The sequence below is a fragment of the Zygotorulaspora mrakii genome, chromosome 1 (genome assembly GCF_013402915.1).
Source record: "Zygotorulaspora mrakii chromosome 1, complete sequence".
Classification (NCBI taxonomy): domain Eukaryota; kingdom Fungi; phylum Ascomycota; class Saccharomycetes; order Saccharomycetales; family Saccharomycetaceae; genus Zygotorulaspora; species Zygotorulaspora mrakii.
Window position 1 is genome coordinate 996,832 of NC_050719.1, and position 17,126 is coordinate 1,013,957.

General features: G+C 39.3%; 10 protein-coding genes and 1 non-coding gene across 11 annotated transcripts; 7 read left to right on the forward strand and 4 right to left on the reverse strand.

The window, feature by feature from the left end:
* Positions 1-234: 234 nt before the first annotated feature.
* PPR1 (Ppr1p) lies at positions 235-3,003 on the forward strand (the record flags this gene model as incomplete). Its single annotated transcript, XM_037286398.1, has 1 exon — positions 235-3,003. One exon carries the CDS (start codon positions 235-237, stop codon positions 3,001-3,003), a length of 2,769 nt encoding a protein of 922 aa, XP_037142293.1.
* Positions 3,004-3,992: 989 nt separating this feature from the next.
* Positions 3,993-4,074, forward strand: HG535_0Atrna2S. Its single transcript has one exon. It is a non-coding gene; the product is annotated as a tRNA-Ser (tRNA).
* Positions 4,075-5,313: 1,239 nt separating this feature from the next.
* On the reverse strand, positions 5,314-6,336 carry HG535_0A05070 (NMT1/THI5 family protein; the record flags this gene model as incomplete). The annotated part of the gene is made up of 1 exon (XM_037286399.1): positions 5,314-6,336. The coding sequence occupies one exon, from the start codon at positions 6,334-6,336 to the stop codon at positions 5,314-5,316; it is 1,023 nt and encodes a 340-aa protein (XP_037142294.1).
* A 537-nt stretch (positions 6,337-6,873) lies between these two features.
* On the forward strand, positions 6,874-7,269 carry HG535_0A05080 (uncharacterized protein; the record flags this gene model as incomplete). Its single annotated transcript, XM_037286400.1, has 1 exon — positions 6,874-7,269. One exon carries the CDS (start codon positions 6,874-6,876, stop codon positions 7,267-7,269), a length of 396 nt encoding a protein of 131 aa, XP_037142295.1.
* A 1-nt stretch (position 7,270) lies between these two features.
* On the forward strand, positions 7,271-8,404 carry HG535_0A05090 (uncharacterized protein; the record flags this gene model as incomplete). Its single annotated transcript, XM_037286401.1, has 1 exon — positions 7,271-8,404. One exon carries the CDS (start codon positions 7,271-7,273, stop codon positions 8,402-8,404), a length of 1,134 nt encoding a protein of 377 aa, XP_037142296.1.
* Positions 8,405-8,532: 128 nt separating this feature from the next.
* On the reverse strand, positions 8,533-9,126 carry RLP24 (ATPase-activating ribosome biosynthesis protein; the record flags this gene model as incomplete). The annotated part of the gene is made up of 1 exon (XM_037286402.1): positions 8,533-9,126. One exon carries the CDS (start codon positions 9,124-9,126, stop codon positions 8,533-8,535), a length of 594 nt encoding a protein of 197 aa, XP_037142297.1.
* Positions 9,127-9,411: 285 nt separating this feature from the next.
* PAM18 (Pam18p) lies at positions 9,412-9,909 on the forward strand (the record flags this gene model as incomplete). The annotated part of the gene is made up of 1 exon (XM_037286403.1): positions 9,412-9,909. One exon carries the CDS (start codon positions 9,412-9,414, stop codon positions 9,907-9,909), a length of 498 nt encoding a protein of 165 aa, XP_037142298.1.
* Positions 9,910-9,949: 40 nt separating this feature from the next.
* On the reverse strand, positions 9,950-10,876 carry NSE1 (Smc5-Smc6 complex subunit NSE1; the record flags this gene model as incomplete). The annotated part of the gene is made up of 1 exon (XM_037286404.1): positions 9,950-10,876. The coding sequence occupies one exon, from the start codon at positions 10,874-10,876 to the stop codon at positions 9,950-9,952; it is 927 nt and encodes a 308-aa protein (XP_037142299.1).
* Positions 10,877-11,233: 357 nt separating this feature from the next.
* Positions 11,234-13,336, forward strand: SSK1 (mitogen-activated protein kinase kinase kinase SSK1; the record flags this gene model as incomplete). Its single annotated transcript, XM_037286405.1, has 1 exon — positions 11,234-13,336. One exon carries the CDS (start codon positions 11,234-11,236, stop codon positions 13,334-13,336), a length of 2,103 nt encoding a protein of 700 aa, XP_037142300.1.
* Positions 13,337-13,529: 193 nt separating this feature from the next.
* Positions 13,530-14,909, reverse strand: SSL1 (TFIIH/NER complex subunit SSL1; the record flags this gene model as incomplete). The annotated part of the gene is made up of 1 exon (XM_037286406.1): positions 13,530-14,909. One exon carries the CDS (start codon positions 14,907-14,909, stop codon positions 13,530-13,532), a length of 1,380 nt encoding a protein of 459 aa, XP_037142301.1.
* Positions 14,910-15,491: 582 nt separating this feature from the next.
* On the forward strand, positions 15,492-17,117 carry THI73 (Thi73p; the record flags this gene model as incomplete). The annotated part of the gene is made up of 1 exon (XM_037286407.1): positions 15,492-17,117. One exon carries the CDS (start codon positions 15,492-15,494, stop codon positions 17,115-17,117), a length of 1,626 nt encoding a protein of 541 aa, XP_037142302.1.
* Positions 17,118-17,126: the final 9 nt, after the last annotated feature.

Sequence of the window (17,126 nt, forward strand, 5' to 3'; positions counted from 1 at the left end):
TAATCTGCAAGGCATTCAATTTGATGATCAAATGAAAATTCGGAGATTTCCGAAACTTGAACTTTGAAAAGTTAATAGATAGTATGAGATTTTTTTTATTAAATAAGAATTGTTTACGGCTGTTTTCCTATTCTTTTGAGAGCTGAAAACATCTTCCATTAGATACCTGCCAGGCATCTTTGCCCCATTATACCAGTCTGTAGCGGTGATTTTGAAGAGGGTTGCGAATTCGTTATGAAAAGGGAAGCAATTCATGATGACATGCACTCTGAAGATGAATCAGGGACTAGTACGAGTACTGCTAGCGACAGTCGAAAAAGGAGACCAATTTTGGCTATGGCGGGAATAACAAAATCAATTTCAGCTTGTAAACGCTGTCGATTGAAAAAGATTAAGTGTGATCAAGAGTTCCCAAGTTGTCGAAAATGTGCGAAGGCGGGAGTACCGTGTGTTTCACTAGACCCTGCTACTGGCAGGGACGTTCCAAGATCGTATGTCATGTTTTTAGAAGATAGACTGAGTGCCATGATGAGCAAACTGAAAGATTGCGGTGTGGACCCGACAACTGTACAGGGAAATATCCCGGCAACAAGTGAAGATGTGCCTTGTAATCTGGAACTGTATGAGGAAAAGATGAGAGGTGAGCATCAAGTGCCGTATGACAACGTATTGGCCGGTTTTCTGATAAACAAAGGGACTTCCATGCAAAGAGGTGTTAGTAACCCTGGAAGTGCACAATTACATGGCGAAAAAGAGGCCGAGCTTAAAGATGCTAAAGGTGAATCTGTTCAACACTCGTCACCTGCGGCTCGCTTCTCTACGGACTCCATAACGAGATCGATAGAATTAGATGAATCAAGTAAGAACGTTGCAGCCATTGGCTCAATGAAAAACAATGCCTCAAATTCTTATTTAGGAGATTCTTCAGGTATTTCATTTGCCAAATTGGTGTTTACCGCAGTAAATTTCAGACCAGATTTTATCAATGAGGAATCTGACGAGGAAATAGGTAAAAGGGAAGAGAAATATGAACAGTATGCTGATACTGAATCGACGACAGATTTTGAACCTTTATGGTTACCACCACCTGAAACCGCAGATCTATTAATTTCACAGTATTTTGTCGACAGCAATTCGCAACTGCCAATTTTGCACAGAGAGGTTTTTTTAAAGAAATATTATGAACCGATTTATGGACCTTGGAACTCTGACCTTTCTCTAGCGTCAGATAACACAGAGATAAATTCTTCGTTTCAACTCCCCAAAAGTGATGACGGCATGGAAGAGCGCTCCAGTAATACAAGGAGCAAAGCATTGGAAGAGCAACCATGGTATTTTATACTTTCAAAATTGAGCGAGGATGAGCTAAAGGAATTTAAGCTACCTAATAAATTCAAGATTCCATACTTTTTCCTAAATATGGTTTTCACTATTGGTCACTCTGTACAAGTACTGAAATCAGACATTCAATTTTTGGTTTCATTGAAGAGAAGAGCAGTCCAGTTCTCAAATTCACTTTATGGTTCTCCTGATCGAATGGAAGCATTGGCGGGTACATTGTTGCTGGCAACATATTCTTTGATGAGACCAAATATTCCGGGGGTTTGGTATACCATGGGATCTGCTCTGAGATTAACCATTGACCTAGGCCTCCATGCTGAGAAACTGAATAGAAATTATGATCCATTTACGAGAGAACTTCGAAGGAGACTATTCTGGTGTGTTTATTCTTTGGACAGACAAATATGCTCTTATTTTGGAAGGCCTTTTGGAATTCCTGAAGAAAACATCAGCGCATCGTACCCAAGTCTTCTTGATGACGCGTTGATAACAACATTTAATGATAATATTAATGATTACTCCAAAGTTCAAACTTCTATGGCAACTTCTAAAGTAATTGCTTTGGCAATGTTTAAAGTTAGAAGAATTCAGGCCAATATTGTAACAGTTTTATATGCGTATCATGGTGAAGTGCCTAGAAAGTATGCAAATCTACATGTTTGGAGAGAAGCAATGGATCAGGCACTAGACAATTGGTATCACAAAGAAATTCCGAAAACATACAAAAAGATGAACTGTAAATTCAATACAGAGTACTTTAAGCTGAACTATTATAATACCAAGACGATGCTGTATGGATTATCACCCAAAAGCTTGTCACTGAGCGATAAAGCTTTCGAAGTAGTTTACGAAAATACAAAAGGCACTATCGATTCATATTTCACCTTGTGCCACAAGAAAAAACTAAATTATACCTGGGTCACTGTCCATAATCTATTTATGGCAGGTATGACTTATTTATATGTTATTTACTACTCGGATAGAGGTGTTACTGATGGTAGACTAATGGCAGAGGATTATACTGCAAGATTACTATTTGTTCTGAGAGAACTGATTGGTACGTGTGAAGCAGCAAAGAATTGTTTTATATTTTACAAAGTTCTATCGGCAGCAGTTCTTAAATTAAAATTCACCATGCAACATGACGATCCTAAGGACCAGGAAGAAAATAACAAGAATACCCAAACACACAATGACACACCGGCACCTGTAAGTGTGACTGGGAATGTAATAGCAATGTCTACAAATAACTCACCAACCGACAGTTTACGGGCGACAATGATGGAGGATCCTTTTGAAATACTCAGGGCAAAAAGAGAATTGCAGCAGATTGGCGATGTCCCACTGGATGAATTTTTCGACGAACTAGAAAAAAACACAGCAATGTCAGATCCGGAATCTAGTAAAAGTCACTTCTCAAATATGACTTCCCCAGAGAGAGTAATACACTCTGGGGTAGGTTCGACGACGGCAATGTCCAACAATGAGAACAGACACTCTAGAAAATCTTTTCCAGCAAAAGATGGACAAAAGGTAATGGACATTTTATCACAAATAACAACAGAATCTATTTGGGATGAGTTTTTCGGAAAGTCCGGCATGCTCAATGGAAATGAGCTACCGGAAAATTTCAATTTCAACAATAACGGTAATTTCTCTTAGCAGAATTCATCTTTTTTCGGATATTTATTGTAAATATACTATATTGACCGATAAAGTTACCTGGCGTATACACCATTGTTGAGATAGATTTCGATATCAAATCATACGCAAGAGACAGTCTCCAATTATTCAAATAGAGATTGACTTCGTGTTTCAGGTAAGACACACTGTGAAAAATGGAGAGAGACAGAGACGGAGAATTTTCAATGGCGCAGTGCAAGAAATGAATCAGAGGAAGCTTAACAAAATACGGATGTATATTTCAACAGCAAACCCTGACGTGTTGAAATATAGATTGATATTATGATAGAAACAAGATGTATCAAAAAACGACCGTAGAGACTATGAAAATGAATTTTTGCAATGGCACTGGGAAAGCTTCATCTTCGGTTCTCTCAGGTCGTCTTTTTAGCAGGTGTTGTTTATATCATAGCATCAATCAGTATTTCAATAATCAATTTAAATCTCAACAGTCAATTATTTGGAACGAAGGGTTTCTTCGGCGTTGTCGATAGTAACTTGGTTTGACATTGATAATGATGTTCAATTATAGAGATATATAATTCCTTGATTTTCTATATCATGAATTGAGAGAAAACTAAATGAACTTGGATTAACATCTTGAAATTACGTTAGTATTTATACCTAACATTTTGCACCTATTGAACCATAAGAGAGGACGACGAGTGAAGAATTTTCATCGTCATCACACCATTTCTAGCCCCATAGAATCCACAGTACAACTGCTATTTCGTGTTCATTCCATAGACTCCTTCGTAGTCAGATTCGTGAATCGTAAACGTCCTGCAATAGATTATCATCCGATATCTTTCCAGTATCAATTGATATTCTGTTAGGGCTTCATCTGGCTTCGTTTATTTTGTTTTACAAACCAATTGTCTTGTTTCTGATGCTTATAAGTCACCTCTTTCATATATCTGCATGCATTATTTATTTTTGGTTACGCTGGACATAATAATGATTTTTAAGGCAACTTGGCCGAGTGGTTAAGGCGAAAGATTAGAAATCTTTTGGGCTCTGCCCGCGCAGGTTCGAGTCCTGCAGTTGTCGTTTTCTTTTTTAATTTTTAAATCTTTTTAAGTGGATAAGCACCTAAACAACGACTATGAACTCCAATGGTGAGCGCTCACCACAATTCAGCAGCTAAGCAGAGCCTCAATCCAGCTTAGCACGGCGTAAATCTTTGATGGAGCTGCTGTGCCCGATAAGAAGAAGGGTGGCCAAAAAGCGTACTGAAAAAAATAACAGCAGGCTATGACGAGATATATCCTTGCTAAGGTGAAGATCTTTGATGTCTCAATAGTGGAAAACAAGCCAAAAACTTGACGATTTTTTTATCCTACTATAGATGCAGACTTTCCTTTTTTAAAGTGTATTACAAAGGAAGCAGAACACGATCCATTCAAGTTGACAGAATTTGGCACTATTTGGCTTCATGCATATATGTCATCGTCTTACTTGAGAAATTTGGTGCTTTCTTGGCAACGCCCGGACATCATCTCTAAGCAGTGCACGCTCCAAACCCACAATAAGTTAAGGTCTTTGTAAATTAAAGTCTACAATATTGAAGTAATTGAGACGAAGTGTCTCACGAGACTCATATCAGAATTTCAAGATTGCGAGCGCCAATTACTGAAATATCGAAAAACCTCCATATGTGCATTTTTTTTGTTGACTATTTTTTGTAGTATTGGGCTTTTACCAACATGCCACTTTCGAAAATATATTATAAGCAGCAAAACGTACAAAACAAAAAATACTTAGAGTGAATTAATAATTTTTAAATATTCTGCTAGCAGTTACGGACCTCCAACTGCAATTGCAAATTACTTACAAATATTAAGAATTGATCCTGGGCGCTTTCGCACCGTAACTAAGTTGAGAACTGCTTTGGCGACAGAATTGAAAACATCTTTCCCTTGCCTATAAAGCCTGTACAGTCCTGCCATTTACATTCTTGCTGTGGGAGCGACTGGACGCGACTACATTAACATTTATTTATCTCCTTTCAGATGGTTGTAATTGAGGGTGGTGCATTTTCAGCTCTCTTTAGTATTGAGGAGCTATTTTCCTTTACCAACAAGTCAAGCAGGTTATTGTCACATAACGTCAGATGGTATACAGATGTTTATGGTTTATTCGAAATAAACTCCTAGAGAAATAGTTGAAAGTTATACCTGCATTTGCAACTTCCTTACTAGTCTGTTTTATAATGAGATAATTCAATTCATTAAAAAAAGCTAAAAAAACGTTTTCTAGATAAAAAAATAGACATGAAAGGACATCTCTTTAAGCTGGCAAAGCCAATCTCTTGAAACCACCGCAATCTCTGCATGACTCTTGGTGAATAGCCATCAATCTTTGGGCTTCTAATGGATCAGAGACCTCTTCTGGTTCTGCCCAAGACAAATACTCATTAGTGTAGTTAGCAACGTAATCAGGTGGAAGGATTTCCAATCTCTTACCATATCCAGTAACCTTTTTCCAGTCACGGTGAACATTGTACAAAGATGAGGAAAAGTAGGCATAACATCTTTGGAATTGTTTGAAAGACAAATCATTCTTCAATTCAGGTTTGAAGTCAATGTACTCATTCCAAGCTTCTTCTGGGTTGGCCAAAACGTAGTCAGTAGCTTTCTTGATAGCTTTCAAGAATCTTTTAACCTTCTCTGGGTTCTTCTTTAAGAATTCATCGTTGCAGATGTACAAGATGGTACAGAAACAACAACAACCCAAACAAGCCAACTTGTCAATTCTTAGCATTTTAGCATCAGTAGCTGGTCTACCTCTCTGCTTACAGTATTCTTCCAATTGGACTTGTTGCATACACTCGATACCAATACCAGCATCGACCTTACCATCGATAATATATTTGGCAACGTTCATACCACATCTAATAGCGGTGTAGTCTTCTGGTACCATGCCGTAGTGCTTAGTCAATTCGTCCAATTGGATCTTACCGAATTCACCAACGTAACCGATCTTCTTACCCTTCAAAGACTTGAAGTCCTCAGTAATACCACTACCTTGCAAGTATAACAAACCGGTAAATGGTTCATCCAACAAGGATGCAACGGAAGTAACTGGGAAACCACGAGCCTTGGCTGCCAAAGTATGGATCATAGCTTTCAAACCCATGTCGACCTTACCAGAACCAATCAATTCGGTAACATCCGATGGATTCGTTGGTTCCAAGATTGCCATATCCAAGTTTTGTTCCTTGAAGTAGCCCTTAGTTTGAGCTAAGTAAATTGGAATATGGTATGGGGCTGGTTGCCAATTCAATAAGAAGGAAATCTTGTTAGTAGACATTTTTGAATTGTTTCTGCTTTGTTAGAATCAATGAATTGATCTGGTCTATTAGGAAACAAGCAGAAAGAAGAGCATTGCAAGAATATTCTCAGATACTATCCTAACACCCCCCTTATATACTTCAAGTTTTCCAATTGAACCGTGCAACCTTAAAGTTCATTAGGTTTCCGTCTCGAAAGGCAACCATAAAAATTGGACCATAAACCACTGCTGACGAAGCCCTAGCAAATACCCTCTCAGTACTCACCGACTATTCGTCAACAGGTAGTTTGTCGAACAGAGTGCTGGCATCGATCGATATTTCATCGCGCGTTGGATATGTACTCAAACGTTGACAAGAATTAAATTCATTTAAAAGTCCGTGAAATTGATCAAAATTTAAATAATCGAGCTTCAAAAGAAAAGAATCTTGGCTGTACAAAAAGTCCTCTGGAGGGAACTCAATAAGAAACAATTCTCTACGAAGAGCGTAAAAGGATTCTGTGAGTAGGGCATGTTTCAGTCTGCACGCTAGACATTGAGGTGAATCCTATTGCGATGAGTAGAATTATCTACAAACTGAATGAGCTCAAAGAGCTGCCACCATCTACTTCTGTACGGTACAGAGTATTTGGAAAATTACTAGAGATCGAGGAGATTCTAAATGACACGCACTACGTTTGTCAGTTGGTGATTGGGTGCCTTGAAGAGCTCTATGATGATCACAGCTATGAGGTTGAAAAATGCTCAATTGATGCAATTGTAGGGTACGACGTTTACAAGCAATTATCCACACCTTTACAAGATGGGTGTGCGATTGATGCGTATATTGGCATCGTCACGTTCAAAGAGATAAGAATGTTTGAAGTGCTGAACGTGCAATTGTTGACTCTTGAGGAGTTACGGTCGCTGAGATTGTTTACTAGCTCGCAGGCAGGTCGTGAGCTCTTTTGATATGAAATTCGCATTCGAGAAGTTTGACATCGTGTTGGCGAGATCCTTGTCAAAGCCTGGGCACATTTTTCACCTTTCGAAGCCGTTACAATCTAGTCTTCAGTTAAATTGCGGTAACGGAACTATTGCTCATGACGATATCATCGGTAAGAATTACAGATCCCTGGTGGTATCTTCGAATGACCACAAGTATATAATAGTGAAACCAACTCTCGAAGAATACATTGTAAATAGGAGACGAGAAGCACAACCCATCTATTCTCTCGATGCGGCACTCATTGTACAGTTGAGTGACATATTGGTCCATCATCCTCAAATAAAACAGACTGGTAGTAATTGGTGCGGATTGGAAAGCTTACAAGCACCTTCGAGATATAAGCGGTTGAATTTAGGTGATCCGTTCGACAACTTCTTGAACGACAAACTACAACAAAATGGCTCGAGTGTACACTCGATAAGCCTTGTAGAAAGACCAAAACAATTTCTCGAATGCGGTACAGGGCATGGCTCATTAACGTTAAACATCCTGAAAGCGGTTCATGGCGCCAATTGCTACTATGATGGCGTAAATGACCTGACAAGGGGTGCAATTCTACATTCGCTGGACAAGAACGCCAAACATCTAAATGTTGGAATGCAAAATGTAAAGCATTATGAGAAAGGTATCCTTTGGCCAGACGTAGAGTTCCACCTTACGAATTCTCCTAACGACTGGCTCGAAGGTGAAGATGCAAAATACTATCGCGAGCGATTGGCGCAATCTGCAAACCGATTTTTAAGCGGGGTCTTTCTGGATATGCCTTCACCAGAATTACAATTATCGAAACTTTCCGAGGCATTGTATCTGGATTGTCCTTTGATTGTATTCGTTCCTAGCATTACGCAAATTTGGGATTGTTTGTCCTTCGTAAAGACGAATGGCGTTAAACTGACGCTAACCAAGACATATGAATTAACCCCCGGATCTGGCGGGGGCGGTATGAGAGAATGGGATTTAAGAAGATCTCTTATAAGAGAATCTGGAGCGGAAGGTATCGTAATGAGACCAAAAGTTGGCACCAGGGTCGTTGGTGGAGGGTTCGTTGGCGTCTTCAGAAAACTACCAAATGATGCTATAGTCAAGACGTGGGATTGATTCACTTGCAACTGTAAATCACTCTTGTAGAAAGAAAAAATATAAAGAATTAGTATACAATATTATAGTTTTATCTAAGCAAAACCCCTTTTTTGATTTAAGTTTATTCCATTGTTCGTTTTGTTTGTTTAGAATGCAATTTTCTTTGATGCTCTCCTTTTGTTCTTCAATAAGACCTTTTGCTTTTGCGATTCCTGTTCTTCCTCTTCTTCACTATCAACTTCCATATCTTCCTCTTCCTCTTCTCCGGCTTCACCTTCCTCAATTTCTTGTTGTTCTCTTTGAGCCAATTTGTGAGCCATTTCGACCTCTCTGATTCTTAGTAACTCTGGATTAGCCTCAACTAAAGCCTTATCTCTCAAGAAGTCCTTCTCTTCATTACCCTTCATTCTATTCTTGTAGAATGCTCTTTCACGTTTCTGTCTAATCTCCTCAACTCTCTCCATAGCGCTTAATGTAGTCTGGACCAGTTCTCTGTTATACCTGACCGGAACATTTCTCCTTTGAGCAAAAGTCAACGTAGAGTCAACAGCCAATTCCTTTCCAGCAGCTTTTCTGAACGCTTTCGTCCATTTCAACTTACGTGGGTTACGACGTTGTTTGAATGCCTTGTGACATTTGGAACGACAGAACCTAAACTCTTTAGCATCATTACGAACAAACATGATACCATGACCAGGGTATACCGGTGACGAACAGAAATGACATTGATAAATTCTCATCTTTGGAAACTTTAAAGGAGTACGATATACTAGTCTTCAACTCAACTGCCTCACAGATTCAAGATCAACTTTAGATGCACTCTCAAAGGATAATTTTTTAGTTTTACTTATGCGATGAGATGAGGATGAGCCTGTAGCTTTTCTCTTTTCATGTCTAATACGGAAAAAATTTTTTTTCACTGAAAAGGTTGAAAATAAGAGAACAAACAAACTCGAAGGATTTTGATATATAAAAATAGAAGAGTGCCGAATTATTGGAACTCGGGGGTGTCGTGAAAGCCAAACATGAGTAACGGAAACAACAATGCGGGATCTATTGAAATTCCGCAATTGCCAATACCGGGTGAGACTAAATCGGATTTTAACACAACTAATGGCGTCAGCATGCCTCAACAGCAGCCCATAGCGGCTGAGAAGTCTGGAATGGACTTGTATTTTGATCAAGCATTAGATTCCATGGGTAGACATCCGATATGGACAGGCGTTGGCGCTTTTTTTACTTTGTACGTAGCAGCGGGAGCATACAAATCCATATCAACGAGACTTAATGGAGGCAAAACAGGTACTACATTTCTCAAAGGAGGATTCGATCCCAAGATGAATGCAAAGGAAGCTATGCAAATACTAAACTTGACAGAAAATAATCTGACTCAGAAAAAACTGAAAGAGGTACATAGAAAGATAATGTTGACTAACCATCCTGATAAGGGTGGATCTCCCTATTTGGCTACAAAGATAAATGAGGCTAAAGATTTCCTAGAGAAAAAGGTTTTGAGAAAGTAATATTTCTATTCATGCTGTAAATACATTGCAAAGATAGCTCTTATATGACGTATATTCCGTTTGTAATTAATGATGTCCCCAAATAATCGTGCCCCACATGCGTGATGTAGTGCTGATAACAATCTGCGTGCCAATACGTAGCACTTTGATTTTCTTGACCATTGATCATAACTCCGTGCAGTGTTAGTGTATCACAAACTGGGCATCGCACCAGTTGGAAGGATTCAATCAAGTTGTCCTCAAGCTCAACAATCGCTTTCAAATCCATTCCAACCTCTCCCCGGCGGTTCTTGTAGAACCATTTCAAGTGAATAAGTTTCTCTATGAGCCCTTCAATCTCCAAAGCATTCATTGGACCGTATTGGGAAAGCTCCATAGAACCTACAGTAAAAGAACACGAATTGTCCCACCTGGGCACATCTGAGCCAGTCACGCTCCTTCTAATGAGATCTATTTCTTTTACTAATGCGTCGTCGTCATCTAAAATACCTTCATGTATCTTGAGACCTGCAGAGATTATTCGCTCTAATGACCACTTGATAAACTCAATTTCTCGAGCACTGAAACGTGTGGCTAACTTCATTTCGTCACTTGTCTTACTATTGACGTAGACGTAAAATCGATTGCTATCGGGGAAGCTAAAATTGTCCAAATTTCGTATCATGTTCGATGCGCATTTCTTACCAATACCGTGATTTACCCGTATTATCTTGTAGTCCAAAAGGCTTAATTTAACGTTCCACTTGTTGATAAGTTCAGCAAGCCGCGATTGCCACTGTTCAACCGACCAACTGGAGCTCTCAGCACCATTCACACATCGTTCCTGTACCTTCATCAATGCTGACAGTAGTAAATTCTCGTGACAGATGCCTCTGCACTCAAATATGAATTGCAAGAGATATCGACATAGCTGCTCCTCTGATAGAATATCTAGCGAGTCTGAAACATCCAAGGTATCTTCAGACATCCACTAGAGCATAGAGAAAGTTTATCACTGAGATTTATATAACTTTCAACACTATTACTTTCACTGGATGGTTTTTTTCTTTTAATAGACATTTTCTGTTTTGAAGCGAAATGTAGAGAATCAAAAAAGAGAAGCATTTCGCAGTTAAAGCAAGAATTCCGATTCAACATTGAAAACATTTACAAGTTGTCGGTGCGTTAAAAGTGCCAATTAGGATCTTTAATTGTGCCAAATAGATTGAAAGTACTTGCTGGAGTCCAATACTATTGATTATTACTCTATTTCTCTTATTTAGTTCTGGCTCCTTATAAGTGAGTATCCCTGGAACAAAGTGCATCAGCAGGAGAGGAGGGAAGAATGAATGAAATCGCAAGTGGAGCGAAAATCAAACAAAGATCTCCAACAGATGCTAGCAGGCCTCTAAGCTCGGCCTTACCGTGGAAGGTTTGGGTCAAGATCGAAGGTAACCCTTACAACATCAATCAGCCAATTTCGATTCAGTTCAATGAAATGGATACAATTGATGACTTGAAGACTAAATTATTGGAAAGGCTGAACCCTAGTAGATGGAGTCAATTTGTTGATAATACCTCAATTGCTATAGGAATATATGGTACTAGTACTGAGCTGGATGAGACGCCAATAAGTGCCACGAGCCCTATAGAAACTGATTCGTTTCTGAATAGAAGCAGACGCTTTTTACCTCCCGAGTCGACTCCATCTCCTCCTTTCAGTTTCGATAAGCCAAGCAACATGAATCCAACAAATACCGCAAGCACCATTGGCAGTCCGCACAGATCACGGTCGAATAGCTCCGGTATAGCTGCAGTGATACCAAGATCACCACTGGTACGATATTCCTCAATTTTACCATATTGTAATCTGCACAGCTATCAGCAATCAAGATCGGAGTTCAGTAATGTACCTATGCCTTTGAGCACATCTCTGAACACCGCAAGGGGAAGACACATTAGTATATACAAGAAACCTTTCAAAATGATTACGGAGAGGGATGCGTTGGATCCAAATACAGAGCAACAGCAGATAATATTTGAACCTGATGCATTGGTGGTTAATATATATGCTGATTTATTCGGCTATATGGGTTCGCAAAGGTCTTCGGAAGCTTTATCTGTTATAGCGAATAATTATGAGGATTCTTATATCCCCGCAACACCATTGGAAACGATAAATGTGGCGACCTTTATTCCCACCAATGAAGAAATTGCGAGACAGATATTGGAATCTGATGAGCCAAATGGTAAGGATGATGAATTTTCTTTACATACTCCACCGCCACCCGACTTGAACATAGTAGATGAACCAGAGGCACCTCAATTATTAAATAGTCAATCAGAGCAAGAAGAGACAGGACGTGAATTTAAGTTCATTACAGACGAAGAACAGCTTTTGAAAGAGTCACAAAGCTTTAAAGATACAGAACAAAGCTCTGAACACCCCAAACCTGCTATTCTGCTGCTCCCGAAAGGCTATACAGGGGACGTTGATTTTAGTGAAAATAGCCCAAAGGATGATTCCGCACCATTTCCTGCATCTCAAGTTTCAACACCCAAAGCTAGTGCTAAGCCAGAACTTACACTGACTATTCCACCTTACGCACCATTGGACGAAAATGAAGTAGGACTAATTCATCCACTACTGGAATCTGAAAGGCATAAAATGGAGGCCTCACCTGTTAGTTTCAAGGAGTTGGGTAATGAAAAATCTCGACCCCCAACATCGGAATTTGGCCCCCATACCCAAATACCTGATAGGACTACTAATTCAACATCAACAAACACAAAGGTTTTTCCAAATATTACTGTTCTTATCGTCGAAGATAATGTTATCAATCAGACAATCCTGTGTTCATTTTTGAGGAAGCATAAAATATCTTACAAAGTTGCCAAAAATGGGCAAGAAGCAGTAGAAAAATGGCAGGAAGGCGATATAGATTTAATTTTCATGGATTTGCAACTACCTATATTATCAGGAACAGAGGCTGCCAAGCAAATACGCGACTTGGAGAAGAAAAAAGGATCTTCCAAAGTAGAAAGCGATAAACCGACTAAAAAGGCACCTGTAATTATAGTCGCTTTCACAGCATCTGATTCACAAAGTGTGAAATCGAATGCACTGCTATCAGGTTGTAACGATTATTTAACAAAACCAGTCAATTTACATTGGTTAAGTAAAAAAATTAATGAATGGGGATGTATGCAAGCGTTGATCGATTTTGATGCATGGAAAGAGGGTCAAAGTAGAATGACAGAAAGACTTTCGATGAAGAAATCTCCCAAGATTCCAGTGAAACCCGAAATGAAGCATTCTTCATCTAGTCACCGAATCAGAAGTTCAAGCAATGGCTCATCACAATCAAAATTAAGTGAGACCAAAAACAGGCCTAAGCTTCATAGCAGAAAACCGACAGGAACCGGAATTACATGCGAAAAGTGTTAATAATATTAAGTGAAAAGAAAATAGGATACAAGAAGCAACAAATGATCTAGCTCAATTTTTTGTTTTCAAGGGGACGGATCTTTTTCTAAAAACAAAAAGTACGGGGAGGTGGTGACAGTATATATAAGTCTGTAGACAACACGGATATAAATAATAATGTAATTATTTGGAATCATACAAAGCGGAAACAAGGTTACATTATAACTGGTTCGGACTCACAGCCGGGGCAGTTATGTAGAGTCTCATGAATGAATACATCGCAGTCGATACAAAAATCCTTGTGACAATTTTCACATCTATAACGAGAACTTGTCAAAAGTTCGCCGGTTTTATAATTTTTTATCGTTGGAAATTTGAGCTGGCAACTAAAACAATTCTCTGTAGGGAAATCCTTATCGGCTGCAACCTCTTTAAATGTTTTTAACGGCATTAAGTGATGGTATGATCTGGCCAAGTGTGTAGATAAGATCAACATGAGGTTACAACAGGGGCACACTGTAGGTAATGAACATACTTTACTGTGACAATTGGGACATATGTAACCGCCATAAGTCAATTTCGAATGGCATGAACAAAAAGTTGGGGACTCCTCAAAAATCCTTGTTGGGAACCCCATTTTAACTAATGTGAAACCTTTGTTAATCTTATTTACAGGAAGCGGTACGACAGCTTCATCAAATAGCTCTTTACAGTGCGTCTCATCAAGTGGCACCTTATAAAAGTTCTCATCTCCATAGTTAGTCTGTTTGCAAAGCTCCTTACATATGGCTACCTGCGCCGCTAATCCAATCACTTTTACCCTAATCGATTCTTGAACCAAAGACGCTATGGTCTGATGAATATCGCCGGGATCGGCGCTCGACAAGGAACCAAACACTATGAGAACTTCTTTGGTACAATGTGCCGGCACTGGTAGCAGTAATCCCCTTGACATTTCCAACGCATTTTGCAGAGAAGGATTGCCCTTCGGCTCCTGTTTCCTCATTAGCTTCAAAGCATCTATATGATCCTGTGGATTACCACTAACTGCCGTAATCAGCTGAGCAAGACCATTCCTCATACTCACAATACCGATCTGCGAAATCGGATTCTGGTCAAAAAACTCGTGAACAAAATCAATAGCGTATTGAACCATCATAACATGGCGGTTTGGTCTCATGTCTTTTTCCAACATAGCTTCACTGCAATCCAAGACAAGAACCATCGTACGAATTATGCCTCTTTGATAGGGAGTGATATTTTTCTGCGCTGTTCTTTTCTTTCGACTCTCAATGATGCTTGCTGCCAGTAAACTCATATCTCCGTCATCATCCACCTTCACTAAGTCCCAACTTCTCTTGATTTCATCCTCCCAAGCGTATCCCCCATTCGCACCCTGCAGGTTCTTGTTCGAGAGCTTTTTCCTCTTCCCATGACTTCGTCTCTCCCGTCTACGTCTCTTATCCTCACTAGTTTGTCCACCACTCTGATCGTTGTCATCCTCTATTATCTGTTTCCTCTGCCTTCTAACGTCTCTGGACGATACTTTGATACTCTCACCTTCATCTGAATCTAAATCCGCGACAGTCGTCATCTCGCTAACCTTTGGATACCCCTGGAAAGACTCAGAATTCGCCGATGAGCTCAGAAACCTGCTTCTTCACTTCAATACCGAATACAACGATAGGTGTCTGTCTTTCTCTTTCCATTAGGGCCAAGCACCTCTTAGCCCTCATGTAGTTTCTTTTTCGCCGAAAATCGGTATCTTCGAAAATCATGTCAAAAATTGCATCAAGTTTTCAAACCTTTAAATGTATTAGAATTGAAAAACTTTTAGCGTTTTTGCAGATTGATATGCTGATATTCCGAAATACTAAATGAATCGATACGAACAGCCTGAGGTATCGGCCGATAGCCTAAACTTTATTGGTTCTTAGTAGTTAAGCAATGTATTCAACAGCTTGAAGTAGTACTAGAGTACCAAAGAATAATTGAGAAGGGAATACGTAATTATTACTACTGCGAGGTAGTGGCTGAGAGATTTGTTTTTGATCTACGGTAAATCTGGTGTTGCAAAGGTATAAAAGGTTGGAGTTTTTGGATAAGGCTCTCTCATCTATTCATAGCTCGCCTCTTTTTTAGTCTGATTTCAACTTACCAGCAAAGCTTCGCTAGAATGACAAGCCCTGATCTCGAAAAGGTATACTCGAAGACTTCATCTGAAGAAAATACCAAAGGTGCTACCAATATATCATCATCTTCTGTTGATGACACCTCATCGAATGAGGAGAACATTGACGTCGCTTTGAGGTTTTTAAAAGATACCAACGCCAAGGATTTTGTGTTGGATGATGACCAAGATACATTGATCACTGACGTCTCAGAAGATGCTAAAAAGAGTAGAAGAGACAGAGCAATTTTTTATGGTGCGTGTGATCTGCCCAAGAATGTCTTGCGCAGGTTAGACACTTTCATCTTGCCCTTCCTCTGCGTGACATATCTGCTAATGTTTCTGGATAAGGCGTTGCTGAACTATGCAGCAGCTATGGGTATTAATGATCATTTGAAAGGCAATGAGTTCTCCAATCTGAGTACAATTTTTTCGGCGTCGTATATCTTTATGGAACCATTTGTGACTTTTTTGATCCAAAGGTTTCCGATCTCAAAAGTTATGGCAGTTTTTATTACATGTTGGGGCATTTCGCTAACTTGTCATGCTGCTTGCAAGAGTTATGCTTCCCTGATGATTGTACGTACTCTGTTAGGTATGTTTGAGTCGTCAAGTGCGGTGGGATGTATTGCTATAAGCGGTATGTACTACACAAAAGCCGAACAAAGTGCTAGAATTGGATTTTGGGCCACACAAGCCGGTACTGGTTACGTTGTTGGCGGCTTAATTTCCTTTGGGTTTCAGCATTATCACGGAAAGAGCTTTACGTCGTGGCAAATTATGTTTCTTGTTGTTGGTCTAGTTACTGTTGCTTTTGGTATTTTGACCTATTTATATTTGCCTGACAATGTCACAAATGCATGGTTTTTAAATCAAGAGGAGAAAGTTTTGGTGGTGAAACATATCAGAGATAACCAGACAGGTTTAGAAAACAAAAAGTTTAAAAAAGCCCAAGTGAAAGAGCTACTTTTACATGATAAATTGACCTGGCCAATGTTATTCATCACTGCGGCTTCACAAATATCGACCGGCGCAATCGGCACATTTTCAGTTACCATCACGCGAACCTTTGGTTTTGATTCAAAGGAGACTGCATTATTGCAGTTACCTATAGGTGTAATTACCGCCATGATTATCATTATCACAACACAGATGATCGCGCGGTGGGGCCAAATTACTCTCGTCACCACATCAATGTATATTCCTGCGATAATAGGTTCAATCGTAATGTTATGCTTACCGTTGTCCAATAAAATTGGTAATCTTCTAGCGCTTTATTTGATATACAGTGGTTCCTGCACAATCACAAATATTTACATTTGGAACTCTTGCAATACGTCCGGATACTCTAAAAGAATCTTCCGAAATGCAATTACAATTATTGCATACAATGTTGCAGCTATCGTTGCACCACAAATGTTCAGAGCCAATAGCGCTCCAAGATACGTTCCAGCAAAGATTGCGTTATTAGTCACTCAAGCTGTTTGTGTTCCCGTTCAGTTATATATAGGCTATATTTCGAAAAAAGAGAATGAAAAAAGGGATAAGGAACAAGAAGGTCAGTCCGTCGAAAAATATCAGTTTTTGGATCTTACAGATATTGAAAATAGAAACTTCAGATATATATATTAGTAAATATAT